The 20,113-nt window shown below is 39.0% G+C and overlaps 2 protein-coding genes and 1 long non-coding RNA gene across 7 annotated transcripts in view; 1 reads left to right on the top strand and 2 right to left on the bottom strand.

Moving 5' to 3' along the window:
* Positions 1 to 8,309, bottom strand: part of LOC105281658 (protein phosphatase 1 regulatory subunit 3C-B) — a 28,854-nt gene extending 20,545 nt beyond the window's left edge. For both annotated transcript variants that reach the window (XM_011343051.3, XM_011343050.3), the window contains exon 1: positions 7,809 to 8,309. The gene's annotated coding sequence lies outside the window, so the exon portion shown is untranslated. The remainder of the gene's footprint in view (positions 1 to 7,808) is intronic.
* A 135-nt stretch (positions 8,310 to 8,444) lies between these two features.
* On the top strand, positions 8,445 to 11,840 carry LOC105281655. The gene is made up of 2 exons (XR_894342.3): positions 8,445 to 8,777; positions 8,957 to 11,840. It is a non-coding gene; the product is annotated as an uncharacterized LOC105281655 (long non-coding RNA).
* A 1,743-nt stretch (positions 11,841 to 13,583) lies between these two features.
* LOC105281650 (tankyrase) lies at positions 13,584 to 19,901 on the bottom strand. Of its 4 annotated transcripts, none has more exons than XM_011343030.3 (12): positions 19,542 to 19,901; positions 18,512 to 18,714; positions 18,074 to 18,366; positions 17,692 to 17,945; positions 17,237 to 17,570; positions 16,984 to 17,114; positions 16,672 to 16,915; positions 16,049 to 16,434; positions 15,337 to 15,768; positions 14,718 to 15,250; positions 14,276 to 14,625; positions 13,584 to 14,034 (listed from the first exon to the last, which is right to left on the bottom strand). In XM_011343030.3, exons 1-12 carry the CDS (start codon positions 19,750 to 19,752, stop codon positions 13,794 to 13,796), a joined length of 3,612 nt encoding a protein of 1,203 aa, XP_011341332.1. In that variant the 5' UTR covers positions 19,753 to 19,901; the 3' UTR covers positions 13,584 to 13,793. The 4 variants fall into 4 exon arrangements, with proteins under 4 accessions (XP_011341332.1, XP_011341330.1, XP_011341329.1 ...); XM_011343028.3 differs by having other exon boundaries at positions 16,984 to 17,105; positions 18,074 to 18,399; positions 19,542 to 19,900; XM_011343027.3 differs by having other exon boundaries at positions 18,074 to 18,399; positions 19,542 to 19,896.
* Between the last annotated feature and the right edge of the window lie 212 nt (positions 19,902 to 20,113).

Below are 20,113 nucleotides of genomic sequence, written 5' to 3' on the forward strand. Positions count from 1 at the left end.
AATTTCCTGTTATACTTTTTTAATTGTTTAGTTAATACTACTGTTTTTTCTAAATTGTATTACATAGTTGTACTAATAAAATTCGATTTCGTAAATCTAATTACTTTCCATATCGCAATAATACATTGATATCGAAAGACCTATAAAAATTTTAGCTATTAATACAAAAATAGATAATTTAACTGGGAAAATACTATGAGGTAATACATGAAGCATCTGTCATAAATATTCAAGTTTTATTAATCAGTCATCAATGTTTTAATATATCAAAAAATGATAAGACTATCTGATTGTGTACGAAAGGAATTTTAGCATGATAGAAGTAATAAGAGCAAGTAAAAGAGACGTCAGCCATCATATACATTCTAAAATATTCTTATAAACAGTATCTAATCTATAATTTGATTTATGACATCTGTTACATTGATAAATGTCATACTCAAATAATAACTGACCTATAATCAATAATGCAACTTTCGTTCGATGACGCGTTTACTCTTGCAGAAAGATTTCAATTTTTATTCTATTAAAGTCATATATGCTAAATCAACATTAACATTTTGCAAAAAATAAAACGGAAAGTAAAAAGTAACATAAGGTATCTTATTACAATAGTATTTATGAAGTATTATGTCTTCATCTACGGATTTTTCCCAATTCGGGATTGAAGTTTCTTCGGCAGATATGTCAAAGCATTTCACAATATCATAAACAATTTAAAATAATGAAATTCAGATAGATATTAATTCGTATAGATATACAATAAATGTGAAAGACGATGTTCTGTTTTCCACTAGTTTCAGAGATAAATGATACAAATTATTATCGTAAAATAATATTGTTTACTTTGCATTATGATCTGACAACAAGCCAGACAAGAAAATTTAATTACGCATACACTGGGAAAATACATTTCGATTTCGATCGTTTTGCTGGTATTTACTGGTATTATAATTTTTGTTTATCTATCTGCATCGTGTGATAGTAGCTGATACAGCCTTTAATCGAAGTCACCTTGCAATTCACAGACACACATACTCTTTATCTTTAAAAAAAAGAAGACAAGAGTGCGCGTATCTTTTTTCATCATTCAATGGTAATAATCGTCGATGGTATAAAGCGATCGAAAATGCACTTGCGAGTGACGAGTGGAAAATGACGTTTCTAATGACGTCAAAGATGTTTCGATGTGGTTGATGAGGTGAATACACTATTGCACAATGTGAACGAAGCGTGTGATACACGCATATTGATACTTTTCGTAAATAAGACATTCTGTAAATAATTCAACGTTACTGTTCCATCACATGAGTCAGTCAGGCAGAAATAAAGATAGAATGGCGATTATGAATGAAAATAGTAATCGTTCTCTTCGGGTTTAAATTCCACGAAATTGTAGCAAACAGTTCTGAACTTGCTCTATGAAATATCTGTAATAATAATGATAACGATAATGATAATGATAAATCTGAAAATGATAACGTAAATCCTTCGAGAAATATTGAGGATGGTAAACTGCGAACATAATGTCTCGAAAGGAAAGTATATTGCTGCATAAAAAATAAATTGACATATAAAGTTTCGAAAAATTTTTATATAAAAATAATATCATAAAGTATATATATACATATATATACATATATATATACATAAAATATATTTCTTTAATAATTAAGTAATCGAATTATTGATAATTAAATTTCCATTAAACGAGATTACATGCGAGACGAGACGAATACTGGATTAAACTCGTTAGTTGTGATTGGATTTCTTCGTATTAGAACTGATACCGTATCTAACATCTCATTTCTAATTATCATCGTTAATTTGCCTATAGAATATAAAAGAATCGACGTTATCTGGGAGAAGAGACAAATAACACCGAAATAATGATGCCAAAACCTTTGTGCATGCCTGACCTACGATAATCTCGATATCATATTACTCAGCTTACATCAAACAGCGGCCACAAGAGAATGTAAACGATGCCTATGCGAATATAAACATTATGTCGACTAGCCATGAACCATTGCTCTTTGCCATTTTGAATTTTTAGTCACTGCTATTGTTCAATCGCTATTCATATACACACAAATTTTTATAATAATAAAATAAACTTGAACATCTGCGGAAAATTTACGTACATTTTTGAGATCAAACTTTCCTCTACACGTGACATCTCTTACGTATTTATAGATAATGTTATCAATTTATATATGATTAATGTGATTAATGTAATTAATTTATATATGATTAATATAATTAATGTGACTATCTTATTTTGGATGTATTTTTTAATATCTTTCTAATTTTATACATAATTTCCTTTTTACCTATTATAAGGCCAAATAATGCAAAAATAGTGTAAACATTGCTTTTTCAAACTTGTTAATATAAACTATAATGCTATTTATATATTGATAAGAAAAGGAGAATTTAATTCCAAATTACTCATACCTGTGAGTACTAAGTAAATAATATGAATGGCAAATAGTGCTTTAAACTACGTGTAAATATTAACATGCTCATCGTAAATCAATAAGAACCGATTAATGATCATTTCTCTAAACTTGTATTTTACACAGTGAAAATCACGTTACTATTAATTTCTTCTGTAAAATCTAGTAAAATATATCAGTAGATCCTATTATCCTATTAGAGATATTATTTACATATTTCTCTCTAAAACTTTCAGAAGTTATGAAAAATTTTTATATATATATATATATATATATATATATATATATAATCTTTACATCGATACTGAAAAGATAAATTATTACATTGAATTGGTTTACGTTGCAAATTTTTATTTCAGTTCGCGACATAGTTATTTATTTTTCACGCGACGTATTGGTGAGTAACAATCGGATCACGATAGCAACACATGATAACCCTTGATTGCAAATAACGATAATCACGAATTTAAGTTGACATAATGCAGACGTGTACACGTGTCAAGCTCATGAAGCTATCTTGAACACGGAAAAAGTAATCGACGATCATGAAAAAAATGACAAGCAGAGGAGAAGAGACATTCCCCAACTGGTTTTACCTTTTCATATGCGTGTCGCAAGAAACAAGCATAAATCGGGCCGGCTAGAGAGTGGAAGAACCGGTCGATGTAATTTAAATGCCTTCATTCAAATTCGGGTCTCAACGTAGCCACAAGTGCGTGATACGAGAAATAATCTAGAGATTATTCGGGGATGTGCATTTCTACTGACTTACTTCATAGTACTGTATTGTGTTTTATACCTGTTGTTGGAAGTTTTTAATTTCAAAAACTGTACAAACGAATACCTTTCAAACAAGCATAAAATAACATATTTTTTGTTATATTATATTTATTATACATCCAATATTAATTTGTAAATGTATTCTGTGTATACATTTAAAGGATTTTCAATACTTGTCATAATTCCTTATTCTCTTCAATTTATATCCTTCGTGAGAAAAGTATTTGCTGTAAAAATTGCATCTATTATTCTGATTATGCAACCAGAGATCGAGAACGAGACTCAATCTTATGCGCAGCTATAAAAAGTCGATAAAGTTATCAATACGGATGTTCTAATTTCGAACTGTTCGAACTGTTGTATATCGCCAACACCCACGCCACGAGCACGTAAGAGAACTCGTGTACAAACGATGTTCGACGAATCGTAGCTGGTACCTTCACTCCCAGACGATTTATGCCTCGTACTCAATACGGCGGAATTTCTTTCGCTTTTTTATTTTATTTCTTTTTTTTCTTTTTCACTCAGCCGGAGGCGCCGCTGAGGTCGAATCCTCCCGGCCTTATCGCCCCGGGTTTCTGGTTCAAAGCAGTAATGATAACTGACATATATCCTCGGCTCTCTCTCTTTCTCTGAGCTCTAACGCCCTCGTCGATCGCGGAATCTTACCGAGCAAAGTTTAACCGCACGAAAACCACTCGTATGCATCGTATGATACTAGAGCGTGTACAAAGGCGCGCCGCATTCATTCTACGCATATCTAATCATTAATCGAGCGTCGCGTGGCAGACGCGGGATATCCCAGCGAGGAGTACAGATTTAATTCTGAGACGTATAGAAATTATTTTCGTTATTAATTGATCTCAAGAGGACGGATATAGGGAGGAAGAAAGAGAGAGAATTACTGCTTAATGGCTTTTGATAAGATGATTGATACATACACGAGAATTTAATGTAATCAGCATCTTCTGCATTATCGATAATGACTCCCCAGCGTCATCCCGAGCTACACTTGCGTATACTCAGAGCTGTGGCGCCTTAACTTTTTTTCGCGATATCTGATGTAATATCATTCGAGGATCACGTGGCTCTACGTTTACTTTTTCTTACTACGACGTAAGAAATCGGTAGACAAACTGGTAGACTGATAAGATATCATGCATTTGTACTTTTCGTTGTAGAGTATCGAGACTCTCTTTGCCTTTTCCCTCATGATATGTAATTATTCGTTGAAGCGTACTGTTATTACGTAAAAAACTGAGTAGATTTACGTACGCATAAGGTGCACTATTTCTCGGCAAATGCATGTAAATCTTCTCCCCTCTCTTCTCTCATAGACCCAGTTTACAATTTTATCAAGAAAGCTGTCAAGTAGTATGATCGAAAAATATAATTACATTCATTAAAATCCTTATAGACGAATAAAATTGACTTATATTATATACTTTGTGATCTGGCTATTAATGAATGTTTCAACAAAATGCCAGAATTTCCATGATTCAATAGATCAAAAGTTCATTCGCGAATTACTTTCAAATGTCCAATGAATTCAAACCGCTTGCGTTCATTCGACAATCTTTCTCCAAACCTTTTTTACTTTCGCCAAGGAACTTTTTCTCACTCGGTACATTCCTAATCCGGAGAGGTCGCGATAGCCGGGCTTTCCCCGGAAGCGGGTGCTCCGACTTTGCGCGCGCGTGGGAACGCGTGTGAATGAATTGGTATTAAATGTATGGAGGCACGTATATGAATCGGCTTCGCCAATTCAATGGAGCTTCACGTAGGCGTCTTCGAGGGGCTCATGGCCGGAAAATGCACGGCCTTTTGTGCGGGGGCATGAAACACGCGGCCACACGCACGCACATGACACGTGAATGCCGTCCAGGAAGTCACCAAGCCGGTTTTAAGAAGATATCTGAATGTTTCTACGTTCGATAGCCTATGAATCGTGTCTCTCTCAAGTGGCTCAAAAGGCGCAAAGAATTTTCTATCTCACGTACGATAATCAAAAAAATGTATCAATCACTATTTGTTTTAAGATTGAAAAGATTGACACACAGCTGTATGCAATCTTTAGCAGTAAATCGACAAATAAATGTAACATATTTTCTTTTGGGGAGAAGTAATTAAAAGAAATACAAACAAATTGAGAAATACAATCAAATTACCAATAATAGAAATGCTTTAATTGCGAAACGAGATTTCGTAGCGTGTCTCTAATTACGTGTGTAATGCTAATGCATAATACCGCGTTTGTAACAGTGAGTAAATATAGATTTGGCAAACGTGGGCTAATTGGGTAATAATACCATGTAATATATAATATGCGCACATGGACTATGCGATTTGTCAGTTGCGGAAGTTATCTCCAGTTTTGTTTGTAAACAGTGAAGAGAATCTCCTTTGTGAAACGATGATGTATCATTTGAGTGCGAGTAGAATTACTTCAAATTGCTGTAGGCGAATTCTAAATTCACGTGTAAACAATTAGAACGCGTTTGGTAGAGATTCACGCATTATCTCTATTATCATAATTAATTAATTAATTTTCCACTTGGTACACGCACTTGGTACGCAGTGGCATGATAAAGTCACGCAATTATATCAGCATCCTTTTGCTGACATAAACAGAAATACCACGATTCGATAAGAAGAGAGCAAGAGTTCATTTATAGACAAAGATAATTGCTCTCGGCATTTTCCGCTATCAGAAAACGCTCATAGTTCATGAGGTCGGAACTTGATCTGAATTTTGCGTTACTTTTATCCCCATTCACAGTTAACACGTGTTTTCCGAGTTCAAGAGCGAGTTTTCGCTCAAATTTAGCATATGTTGAAATAACATTCCCATAGAAAGCTCGTCTCAAGTATAAGTTTACTTAAACTAAAACACCATTGTTTCAAGACAATTAGTATTTGTAAGAACAGCACTTTTACAAGAATATTTATACATTATACATTCCCAGGATGACATTTTTATTAAAATTTTTATTAAAAGATTTATTAAAAGATTTCACTTCTTGTTCTGACATTTGGCTCGAAACGTGACTTTAAATCGTTGTTCTAAATAAGTTGACGTTCAAAATTTCCATGCGAAACAGGATCACAGAACAGTGGCAATAAATGCAATGCCAAACAAACACGTAAACAAATAGAGATATCGTCGTAAACGTCGTATTTTCGCATACGTCTCCAAAACAAGCCGCACGAGTCATGGATGGCTGCAAGGGAAATAGCCCGACTTATTGCGGACCAGTACATCATTTCCGCGAGTGGAGTGTCTGCGCAAATGCATTTGCACTACTGCGCCGCGTAGGTTGCGGCGCGGGTCTGCTCGGAACCGCTATAATTCCGATCGGATCAATTTTATGTGAACATATTCACGGATGCTAAACCGGTTACTTCGTCTTCGGAATAATACCAGCTCCGGTTTACATTATTCTTTGTGTATGTGCTTGTGCTTTTTGTTGTGCCAGCTACGACTGTATATCACGTTACGGGGGTGTTACATTTCCGATCTAACAATAAGATATAAAGTAGAGAGCGGAAAATTTCAGGAGGACGTTACGTTGCCAAAAGTTCAGAAGCTATTTTAAGTATCAGTTTAGTTAAAATTACCACGCATGTAATATGTGTAATATTATTAGTTACATACGCATATGCATGAGCGAAATACTATCGGCATATCCGCCCGAGAGATAGAGATGTTTGGTTGAACATCTCGAAAAATTGATTTCACTGTTTACGAAGAAAGTCTGTCTGTTTTAAGAATCATCATGAAAGTGATTAATTGCGCAATTATACAAATATGATAATTTGACACTGATTACGGGCCAAGTGTTCTATAAAAGTTCCTCATTGCATTTTGTGTACAAGTGCTGTTTCACGGTGTTAAGGTGTGTGTAGTAAAGAATCCTGTGGCATTCGAAAAATTTCGAAAATGCTTAACATAATAGCGGTATACAAAAAAATAAAAACGTCACAAAATGCAAATATATTTTTTCTTTACTATAAAAGAAGCTATCTTTAGTATTCGATGCGTTAAAAGCCTGACTTGTCTCGATGATAAAAACCATGCATAACATATTATGTTCTTACTCTCCTTCACACTTTCCTTCTTTTATCGTAAACAACCAGATTTTTAATTCTCGGTTATCGGTAATTCCTTAACAATGATGCGAAACAAAGAATTCCCAATTTTTATCTCCACATTTTATGAATTTTCTTTTAATGCTTTTTCAAGTAAGTAAACAACTTGTATTCATCAAGATTTAATATCAATCTCGTTATTAATTAAAGCACTCAATAAATAAAATTGGCTATTACTGCGAGAGACTTTTAATAAATATTAAATATTATAAATACGTATATATAAAAAATAGGAAAATAACCTTCCAAATAATTAAATTTCAATCAAATCTAACAATAACATATTAACGAATCATTTCCGTCGTGACAGTCGCCTCGCAGTTGAATCGATCTGTCTCACGACAGTTTAGCAAGGATTTAAATAACCCACGTGCGAGATGTCAACAAGCTGATACAGTAACGAATCAATGCACTACTTACTGCTTTCTCACGGTAACGACAGACTCCTCAGGCGCGACGAGGAGCGAAATCAAAAAGTTTCCAGCTTTCCACTGGCTCTCTCCGACGTTCTTCTCCCTCTCGCTGCTCTTTTCTTCTTTTCGCTCTTCTTATTCTTCCCTTGCCCTTTGGGCAACCAAATTGTCAGTCGAATCGCGTTCCTTTACAAGTCTTTCATACGGCCGTGCTTGACGTTATTCAAATACCAGCGCGATTCGACCTTTTTTATTACCTTGCGTTACGCAAGGAAATGTACATGTAACAGAAGAGTCTGTATAAAAAACGGCGGTTGCGTTTAAAGAGCCGGCTGAACGGTTGATCGGTGCCTCTCTTTCTCACGGCGTTCCTCGGCCGATTCACGAAGTCGCGAGACCGCGATATCGCGTGCTAAATGCCCGCCCGTTCACTTCGTTGCACGCACGAGAAGTTCAACCCCTGCCTGGTTCGGCCGGCGCGCCGCCAATCACGCGGTGCTACTCTACCCTCCACCACGTTCGCCGCGCGTTTGAAGTTTGAAGTTGAACGAGAAGGCCGCTCGCGCGTGCCGCGCGTGAGCCGGCCGGCGCGGCGGTGCGAGCGGGCGCGCGCGCATGCGCGTCCCCTGACGCTTCGCGTGACGTTCACGTGATCGCGACAGCTTCACGAATCGCAGCGGCGCGCGGGCCGCGTGCTCTCGAATTCCTGCTTGCAGTCGTCGCCTGCCCGCGTCCAGTGACGACGCGTTGCGTTGATTTTCTCGCGCCAGATTCGACGTGGCGGTCCCCGTAACACGAGGAGAAACGGGTGTTCGATGCTATACCGGTTCTACCGGTCGGCCGTTACATTGTCGCGTCTCTCCCCGACGAGAGACGCTGCGCTCCCTCTTAAGAAAAATTACTTTCAGCTAATTCATACCTGTCGCGGTTTCATATCCAGCGAGGCGATGCACCGAACATGATCCGGCAGCCACACGTGAGTTCGCAGCACGTGTAATTTAAATTATGTAATCGGCGCCAACATTTGCCTCTGGCAAATTTTCTATCGGCCAGTCGGTACCGTGGAATTTGCCGCGCACGCGTGGCACTTGTCTGTCTATTAATAGCTCACTGCTGCAAATAGGTATGCGACCGTGATAAAACAGGTGTTATTAGTATTCTAGATTGAGCTGAACATAATGATCACCGCACGCTGATACTTAATTTAATGCTGACAGCCGAGTTGGACGTCGAAATGAGCAAAGCTACCGTTCAGCACTACGAGTTCGCAGAATTTCGTGAAAATGATAATTACATTTGCGTTGCAAGAAACCTCAGTCAACGCATTTAAAACAAAATAATTCCAATAAGCAAAATGTTAAAATAATAAAATTAAAAAAAATAATAAATAAATAAAATGCTAGCAAAAGAAAAACTGATTACGCGAGGGGTTGGTCACTAGCAGTTATAGTGTACAAAAATTACCTTTGATACGGATTACCTTTAAATTACCTCAGATTCCTTAAGATTACCTAATACTACAACAGTTCGATCAAATAACTTGGCAAAAGTTTCAATTTACTGTCAAAATTCATCAATGCCGTATTTTCCGTATTGATTTCAGCTGGTAGTTCCCTCGATGATTGTTCAGAATTTTCCATTTTGATCGATTTCGATAATAAAACCAGAAAAAAATAATAAACTAGCACAGAGCAAAAGAATCAAGCACAGAGTAGGCAGCTCGGCGGACATATAGACCCGAAAACATATGAAAGGTTGCGTTTCCGATATTTGGTTGTCTCTCGGCGGTTAGATGTACTGAATATATATCGCGCATGGTATCACGATTACCTTAGATTACCTCAGATTATCTGAGACTACCCTAAGAATTACCTAGCCCTTGTACAAAGATTACCTCAGTGACCAACCCCTCGTGATTACGCGTTTTCTAAATCATCTATCTAAGTAGAACAGAAGCTCTGCCGTGGATCAGTCTTTGTGCACTGTCAACAGATACTCATCCAGTTTCTGCTGGCATTCTGCCCCGAGAGCTGCTGAGCAGACTCCGCAAGATCGTTCCTGATATTTGAGACGTCTCGTCTGAAAGAGAAAACGGCTCGCGGAAAATAACGTTATGGAGTCGATGTATAGCATCGGTTTATTTCTAGTGCAACGCGAGATAATAAGCAAAAATATCGCAGAAAGCAATCCAAGTGGCACTCCGTGGCGCCAATGGAGAGCGTAATGTGTCGATTCATCGAACGATAGCATACGACGACGGCACGTGCCGCGCGCGTTAACATAATTTCTAAGGCTATCGTAATTTTCCACGACGTTGGAAGAAATGTACGAAGATATAGCTGGCCGGGAGCGTGATCCACAACGCTCGAAACGGGAACGATCCGTATTGGTCGTTGGAATTGGATTTTTGCGAGTCCTCGTCCGGAGAACGCGCGCACACATCAGCCGAGCCGAGTGAAGAAAAACAAAACTTGTTTTTCCTTCAATAAGATACTGAGGGATATCGCGGAAAAAATGCGTGGAACGATACCCTTACCCGATTTAGAATCTAACGTCCCAATAACGTGCTAATAGCACAAAAGTACGCGAAGAATTCTGCCCTCTGCGCAATCCTCATGTGCAGTTAATAAAAAAATAACTCTGCACTTGTTGCACGCTGGAAGCACGTGTTGTATAATAATATTACACGCGGACTTTATTATGCAAATTGATCCCGGCATGACATGCTCAGACATATGACGTGGTGTGTTGCATCGGTCATAAATTATATTACACGTTCATTTTCGGTGCTAATGCCCCGGCGACAGAAGGCACTCCTATGGTCCAATACTCTCGAATACCATCAGTTTCGTCATTTTATTCAAAATACAAAAACGATAAAATTATTCGCGATTACTTAAATGAAATTTTCATGTCAATTTTCAAAAGGATTCCCAACAATATCTTTGCACAGCGTTTTTCTTCGACATTTTAGTTAATTGCAAAGTAATAGCTCAATATCTCTCTATACTATCGTAGTTTTATTTACAAAAATGCTGGAAAAAATCCGTCGTTAGCAGCAAGAGAAAAGTAATTTCGGCAGATAAGTAATATGAGCATGTGTTTGGTATCTTCTGCTCTCTAATCCGTAGCAACGTGCATCATATTTGTACGCTTAAGTAATTTATCTACACGACACGATACAAAGCACATAAAGTAATCGGATTTGTCATTGAAGCGACGTGTAATGACATGTGGAATTTTTCAATGTGCATAAGTATAGCATCCTGATAAATTAAAAGTCTCGTATCGTCCAAGGAATTGCGAAATCGAAAGCGCGAAATGATGTAACAGAATGCACGGATGATAGCTCGTAAAATAGAAGAATGACGGTAAAGAATAACGTGGACAACGGTGGCGGGGATACCGCAGAAACACAATCTCCTTGAGGATTAAACTGTTTACGAAGTTGCTTTTATAAATTGCATCTCTCGCGATGTAGCTGCAACACGCGCATAACGTCACTTAGTTTTTAATGAGTTTTATTGGGTGATACGTAGCACGCACGTGTGTGTGTGTGCGCGAATATCGCCGTGTTTATGCCATTAATTAAAACCAACTTTTTACGATTCGCAAACGAAGAGAGATCCGGAAATATCGATATTCATTCGAAACTATTTTAAAGAGAGAGCAATTGAAATGGAGATTATTGTACGTGTGTAAAGCTGCTTGCATAGAGATAACGTGTGACGCTAAATAGCCACGTGTGTGCGGACACTTGTACGCAATAAAAAATTAACAAAAAATATTATAATGTACCTTTTTATTTCTTATATTAATAAAATTCAGATCTATACACATTCAAGATTAGTTTCTACTTTAATCTGCTCCTTCCTCTTGTGTATACCTTCGTGATTTGGTCTTGAAAATCTTGTAAGGAGAAATCTATCCTAATTTCGAGAATTTGTTCCTAAAATATCACGTCCATAAAAGATAAAACACTATAAAAATATTTTTATATATTTTATCTGGTCTCTCGTGGAGGGGGGCAAATATATAATCGAACAAAAGTTCTACACTTCTATCCCATAAAAATGGCTTCCTTCTCATGCTTCGATAGAATTTTGATAAAAGATGTATTCTTTCTTCTGCAAATTGTATTGCATTGCGTTTAGTGTTTTATTTTCTTCTATGCATTCTCTAGACTTGTCGTATAAGGGGAGAAAATGAAAATGTAGACAAAACCCATTGTGTTAACAATCATATATGTATAAAGAAAAAGTCATTGTTCGTCTATAAGTCTCTTGTTCTCTTATGGTTAGAACACAGTGGTAATACGTATGCACTTCAGTATCACTCCGGCTATTATTGCATGTTATTATCTGCTTCGTATGAAAATATTATGTCAGTTTTAAAGCAGATGCAACAGCACGGAAGTGGTCATTGGTTATTCATTTCTTGTGCAGTCATAAACAATCAGTAACACTTTACTCAAAGTGAACTGAACTCCCGTAAAAAAAACACAAAAATCACCATCACCTAGAAATTAGCGGTTAAACTATTTCTTGCTATCTACAATAGTATTATTCTCTCTCTCTCACACACACACACACCTGCGTTATCTTTTTTATTATAATTATGACGAAATCATGTTGCATTTAATACGTCGTAAATAATTGAAGACTGTGTTCTTAGTGAGATCAGAGAGTATCTTCAATATTGACCACTTATGGTAACAATATTCAGTTTTGGAGACGTTATTCCTTGACCAACGTTAAGTATTCTCCGAAATAAAACTGATTATTTTTTATTCACTAATTCGTTCATAAATAATTTAATCGCTGTCGTTAATAATTTATTTCTATAGTTCATTGCGACGTGCAACATCTCTCTTAACATCCTCTTTTCCCCAAAAAACAGATTCACATTAATAAAATAGCTATATGTATTATCTCAGTAAAAAAAGACTGTACAGTGTTTGAAAACTCGCTATCGAATTATAGGAACCCCATTAATTACGTTTATGAAATACAAAAGAGTAGATAACGGTAAATTATGTACACTAACGATACTTACAACGATATACTATAATTTTATACGCATAAGTAAAGTCCGAAATGTGAAGGGATGGATTTCTGAATGACTAAACGTAAATTAAATTGATATTCTGCATAGAAATATATTTTTCCCTCAGCCGATTACCAAAATAAAAATACGCGAAAATTATATCACAAAAAAATTTTGTAATAATAATTTTGGATCTATTAGCATGTCACATTAAAAAAAAAAAAAAAAAAAAAAAAAACAGATTTATGTGTACGTATAAATATATATTTCATCACATTGCAGACTTTACTGCCGTCTAATATATATATATTAAACAGATAATTTAATTTATACACGTTACTACATCATGCGAGAGTAAATTAGATCGTTTCGTCAACGTATACTTTCAAGATCAAACTTATTCCTCTCATCTTTTTACACACTTTCGTTTTCGTCGAAGCGTACGTTAATATAAATTAATTTCCTCATACGTATACGCGAACATGAATATATTGCAATTTATTCCATTAATACTGACTAATCCTAGGCACACGCTAATCGATACGTCAAATCTGATGTAAGAGTGACGCGTCACGCTCTATATCGATATATACATCCTCTGATCAATATACATTGTTCGTCTCTACTTTTTGACGATTGGACTGATATCTCGAATCACAATTAAATGTTAGAAATAAACCGCGATCTGCGTGACCACCTCTTCGCTTTAAGTAAATTACTCAAATACATTGGAGTGTTTTTTTTGGAGTAAGATATTTCGTAGGTATATATTTCGATGTTTACTCTCTTGCAAGTTCTAGCCTAATCAGTTAAAAATGGAAGAATTGGTGTAAGTCGAGCTCGAGGCAGATCTCTTACTTTATGTTCGCGACAGCGCGCCGCAAGCCCTCGGTCTCTGACAGCAGCAGAGACTGCACAGTCTTGCCGCAGGGCCCAGCTCTTCCGATCACCGTTCCTCGACGCCCTCGCTGCTGCCGCTCTCCTGTTGGGGCCTCGCGATCTGGTAGGTGATCAGATACTCCGGATATGCCTGTTCGCCCCGGTAGACGACGTATTCGGGGAACACCAGGCCGCCTTGCGACGGCCTGCCCATTACGCTGTGGTGGCCAGGTGGGGCGTGCGCCATCTTCATCGCCGAGAATTGTAGAAACGACTTGCCGAGCGTGACTCGACATAGCAGCAAGTGCCTGCAAGAGCAGAGAAATAGAAATGTAACCGTGCTGTCCAATCTATAAAAAAAAAAAAGAAAGTGGGGGCACGGCAACGCGTTCATAGAGGTGGTAGTCAATGGTGAAAGTTGCTCTGCTACCAATAAACTTGCAGTCTTTTAAAGACCCAGTTGTGAAAGTGCCTACTTCTCCTCTACAAAGACATCTAATTTTCTTCGGTTCGAATTTCCTTAATTCTCATTTTCTCTCTTTTATCTACCTGTGACAAATGTAGCAGCTTCGGTCCTTATGCGCGGGACACCCCGTGCCGCCGCATATGCCGTAAACATACTGATTGCTTTTGCTGCTATGTTCCGCGAAGTAAATGCCCGCGCCGAACATTCCACCGATATACGCATGCCGCTCGTCGAAGCCCTTCTGCACAATGGCGTTAATGAACGGACTGCCGTGGAACAGCATTCTCTCGTTCGCCTGTGACACCGTCGACGTGGGAGCACCACGTGGTCCGGTACTGGGAGAGGCGGGAGCAGCAGCGCCGACTTCCTCGGCTACCTCCTGTCTCCTATGCGCATACCGCTCCCACAACTTGCGATTCTGGACTTTTTGTATCTACAAAAAATATATATATTTTTCATCAAGCATGAATCATTGAACGAAGCGTAAATCAAGTGTATATTAGGATCTTAATAGAAATCACGTACTCTGACTATATTGTAACGTGAAAAGATACCGCCCGAGTGGCCGTTGTCCCTGTGCTGCCTGATGGTGCTTTGCATTTCTTCCTCGACCGCGAGAAATTCCTTGTCCTCTGCCAGTAGGTCCACCAGCAGGGTGCCGGGATTTATGGAGGGTTGCCATAGGGAGCCCGCTGCCGTGTTCAACAACTTGTCCATGCCCTTGATCAATTTATGCCTGTAACCGTAAGCCGACACTCCGACCTGCTTCAAATCCTCGTGGCCCATTTCCGCCAGTATGTCCAGCGTGATTTGCTCACGTTCGAACAGCTCCAGCAGATGCTCCAAGCCGAGACTCTGCAGGAAGCCAGCGACGGTCGTGATGGCACTATTGTGCTCTTTACACATGTCTTTGGATTCCTTTTCGGAGCACGGCTCGCTTGGCGGCATCGGGCTCAGGCACGATGTTGGACGGGCCAGCGGTACGCACAGAGTCATAGCGGCGCCAGACGGCATGATGACCGTTTCTTGAGTAAGAGGCGGTGGCGGAGTCACCGGAACTAGATGGAAAAAAAATGAGAATTACTCGTTAATTAGTATGAATAAATTAATAAATAATTAATAAATAATTACAAACTGTTCTTACCGGATACGATACTAGGCGGTCTACTGTTAATGGAATTGCCGCCGGTATTATTCACCATGTTGCCGGAGGGTACTGACGGAACGATTTGTTGAGAAGCCATAGCATCTTGCAATAAACATCTTACATCGTCCGCGCTGGCCAAGTCCACCGGAGTCTGTCCTTCCTGATTCTTTAAGAATGGATCGGCGCCGTGGGCGAGTAGAAGGGCGCACAACTGTGTCCGACCTTTCTGCGCAGCTTCGTGAAGCGGAGTAAATCCCCATTTATCCGTTGCGTTCACTACGGTATTATATTTGATGAGCAAAGCTGCGATGTCCAGGTGACCGTAACTCGATGCGTTATGCAGCGGAATAAGGCCGCCTTTATCTTGCGCGTTCACGTCTGCACCACGTTCAAGCAAGAATTCAGCCACTTCCAGGTTATTATACCCCGCTGCATAATAAAATACACAATTTATGTATTACAATTGATAAGCACGGAATATTGTTTCTAAGAAAATTACAAAATCTTTTTATGTTCTTTTCTAGAAAAAGGTTTCCTTTCTTGAATTATATTAAAATAAATTAAATTATAATATTAATAACACAAAGTGCAAAAGAAATCTGAAAGAAATAAATGTAGAATTGAATAAAATAAAATAAAGAAATTTTATTGAGGCATTATTTAAAATAAAAGATCATCGAGATAGAGATCGTCATAAAAAGCAAATTACCGGCCAAGTGTAACGGAGTGCTGTTCCGTCCTTGCGCATCTCGGCAGTTAATGTTATCTTGCGTAACCAGTCTTTGAACTCTGGCTAAATTGCCTTTCTTTGCCGCGTCGAGAAGAGCGCTATTTCCACGTAGTAAATCCGCTACGTCCTGGTCACCGTCTCTCACTAAATCCAACGGCGTCGCGCCATCTCTGTTCTTCTTCGTGGCGTCCGCTCCGTGTCTCAGGAGTAATCGCACTATCTCGTACTTGCCCTTGGCGGCAGCCTCGTGAAGCGGAGTAAATTTCCATAAATCGGCGACGTTCACCGACGCGCCGTGCTTTACTAATAATTCCGTGACTTCGTAGTGGCCATAAGAACAAGCGTTGTGAAGAGGAACCAATCCACTGTCAGATTCAATCGCAACGTTAACAATTTAAATTACACCAGTAAATTGTAAATATTAAATTATGGAACATATATTCGAGAAATTATAAATACTTAAAATTATAATACATATGTAAATTTATTTCAACGAGAAAATATCAATGATTGATTTGTAAATTTTTCCCGATTTTTTACAAAATAGGTAGAAAAAGGTAATAAAAATATTTCAAAACAATATAATCGTAAACCGTAATTACCCTTTATCTTTGGCATGCACGTCTGCACCGTGTGCTAATAGGTATTCTACAACGGGCACTCGGTTGAAACCCGCTGCAAAGTGCAGCGGAGTTGAGTGCCTGCCGTCCAAGTCGCGGCAATTCACAGCATGCGGATTGGCCTGTAATATCCGCTCCACCGCGGCGAGATCGCCCGACTTGCTCGCCTCCAACAGTTGTGCCTCCGCGTCATCGGTCCCGCTCGGTGGATCTACCAATTTAATCGCTTTAAGACGAAAATATTCAGCCGAACGAATCTCGAGGACGAATCGAGATCAGATTAATTGCGCTCACCTTGCAGTATTTTCAGCACGTTCTCGGCGGCTATTTGCGCCGCCGTGTACCCCTGAAGGGACACTATCGAAGGGTCGACGTTGTACGACAAGAGTATTCTGCAAGCCTGCATGTTATCCTCTCTGGCACACCTAGTAAGGAAGTAATTAATTGATGATTTGTGAACTCCTAACAGTATTGAAAAATCACTCATCGCTTTCTTTCGCACTTGGACCTGCGAATCGAAACGAGTGGTTTTCTAGAACAAAGATACCTGTGCAGCACGGTCTGTCCTAGACCGTCGAGCGCGTTGACCTTGGCATTATGCCGGAGTAGTATGTCCATCGCGTCATAGTGCGAATGGTCGGTTGCCACGTGAAGCGGCGTGAGGAAGTCTTTATTTTTCTCGTTCATAGCGGCATTCTTTCGGATCAAGGCCTCGATCACTTGCTTTCTCTTTGCGTAAGGCGACGCTACCGCGCAATGCATTGGTGTGTCTCCCGTGTAGGGATGCTTGAAATTCACGACTTCTTGAGACAGATATTTCTTCAGTTTAGTAAGATCTGCCTGTCTGCAAGCGTCTAATAGGCAGTGACCCTTGTATTCGTCTACAAGTCATATTGGACATCAATTAAATCCATTTGTGTATAATATTTCGTATATTTTAGGAAGAGACTAGAAAGGAAATAAAATAGGAGAATAAACGATAGATACTCGCTCCGTACTTACATGCTAGTCTCTCTTGTAATTCGAGTGTCGGTGCTACGTCGATAGCGCTTTTACTATGGCAGTTCAATTGCGTCGGATCGGCACCTTCGCTCAATAACAAGGAACAAACCTCTGCTCTGGATTTACTCGCGGCTTCGTGCAGCGGGGTGAACGTCCAAAGATCACTGGCATTGACGGCGGCACCGTGCTTCAGAAGTGCCTCAGTTACTTCGAAATGGCCGTACGAACAGGCGTTGTGAAGTGGCACAAGACCTCTAAAAGTACAAGGATCAAGCGTTTGAATAAAAGAAGCACGAATATTGTAAATAAAGTGGGGAGTAAATTTCTTTGTGAAGTTTTTTTCAAAGCACGTTGTCGTGGAAATCTGATATATTATACAAACCCTTTATCCTTGGCATGCACATCAGCGCCGTTCTGAAGAAGGATCTGTACCACTCTGGATCGGTTATATCCAGCTGCTAAGTGCAACGGCGTAGATCTTCTTCCGTCACTGGCGTGACAATTGACGTTTAGTGGATTTAACAGCTGCAACAGCCGTTCTTCGTTTCCAGATCTAGCGGCTTCTAAGAGCTCGTCTTTTCTATACTCTCCTGTTAGTACTGGTTTAGTAGAGGCATCAGCTACCTCTAACGCAGTCTTTCCTTCAGTATTCCTAATGTTTACATCTGCTCCGTGCTGTAGCAGAGTAATACATACGTCTATTTTACCCTGTCGAGTACAATGAAGATGAAAAAGTTAGACACCATTTCCATCTTCAGCGGTTAATGTCCGTTAAAGAATCACAATAAAAATGAATATGCTCTCGCTTTAAAATAAGCACCTTAATCGCCGCCTCATGCAAAGGCGTGAAATTCCAATTATCCCTTGTATTTGGACTCGCTCCTGCTTCCAAGAGCAGTCTCACGACATCGCAATGTCCGAAGGAGCACGCATTGTGCAATGGATGTAAACCACCATCGTCACGTGCTTGAATTGATGCACCAGCGGATAGAAGAAATTCTACAACGTCCTTTCTACCATATCCTATGAGATTTTAAAATTTCATGTATTAATTATATATAATTATTCGCATAATGGTCTTTCTTTCTATTAAAAATACAGTAGTAATATTCCGCATAGTCTATAATATATATAAAAATATATATGTGTTACACGTAGACACACAACAATTTCTTAATTTAACTTTTCATAAGAATTTCTATATTTTACATACAGTACATAGTAGAATACATAATGTCTTTTTTATGTACAAGGCACAATATTTTTTTCGTGTTGCAAAAAATTAACTGCTTATATTAAATTCAAGTTAATTATTTTCATATTATTATACACACATAACAAATTTTAGAATATTGCAACTTACTATAAAATATAAACAACAAAATTAGATAAATATTTCCAATTAAGGATCATAATGTTAGAAGTCTTCGACTGATAATTCCATAATTCTGTAATAATATTTCTAAACCTGTGTTTCTTTATTTTGTTTAATTAATAACATTTTTAGACTTCTTTTAGTAAAATTTAATCAAATTCATATCTATATAAATTTTTAGTACAATTTACACTCGTGTATTCATCCTAAAGAGTCTCGTCAGAATGTATCTCTTATCTTAATAATGATACTTTATAATTCTCTCCTCTCTATGAATGAGATTACGGTGTGTGACGTTACACTGCTACTGCACGTTTGACTTCACGAGCTGCGATCAGCTGAACGTCATGCTCACTTGTTAGCTTACTTTCGCCCGTGAATCCAAGTGCCTGAGAAGACACTTTAAAATTCCAGCAACCCAGAAATAACGTTGCTCGAGCAACAACACTCGGAGCAAATCGAGAGTTCGACTCACCAGCTGCAAAGTGCAACGGCGTGGACTTGCGTCCGGCGGTGTCGCGGGCGTTGACCGTCTTCGGGTTGACCAACGCCTTCACCTTCGCGAGATCGCCGGTCTTGCAGGCCTCGAAGAGTTCACGTAGCGGGTCACCGCCACCGCCGCCGCCGCCGCCCGATCCGGACAGCGAGTCCGCCGCGTTCGTTAACGTCGATCTACGTCCTGCCATCGCTTCACACCGCCATTTTTACGCCGTCGCGCCGCCCGACGACAAGCCTCGCGACGCAGTTGCGACAGGCAGAGGCATCTCACGCTCGAAGGTAACTCATCAGCGTCGTCCGATGACACGCACGCCACAACAGAACGAATGGACGGACATACGGACAAACGGACTGACGGACGGACGGACGCAAGCACGAAAAGACGGGTTGCTAGGGAAGCAGCTGGCCGCACTGGCGACGTTTCCTCATACGTCGTCGATTGATACTATTTTAGAACCGCGACCATAGATAAATTTTTCGTTATCGGCAGAGGGTAAGTTACCGATCTGTCGATCAACGTAAATGCCTTCGTTCTGCTAGTTTATTCGC

Source organism: Ooceraea biroi, chromosome 2 (genome assembly GCF_003672135.1).
Source record: "Ooceraea biroi isolate clonal line C1 chromosome 2, Obir_v5.4, whole genome shotgun sequence".
NCBI lineage: Eukaryota > Metazoa > Arthropoda > Insecta > Hymenoptera > Formicidae > Ooceraea > Ooceraea biroi.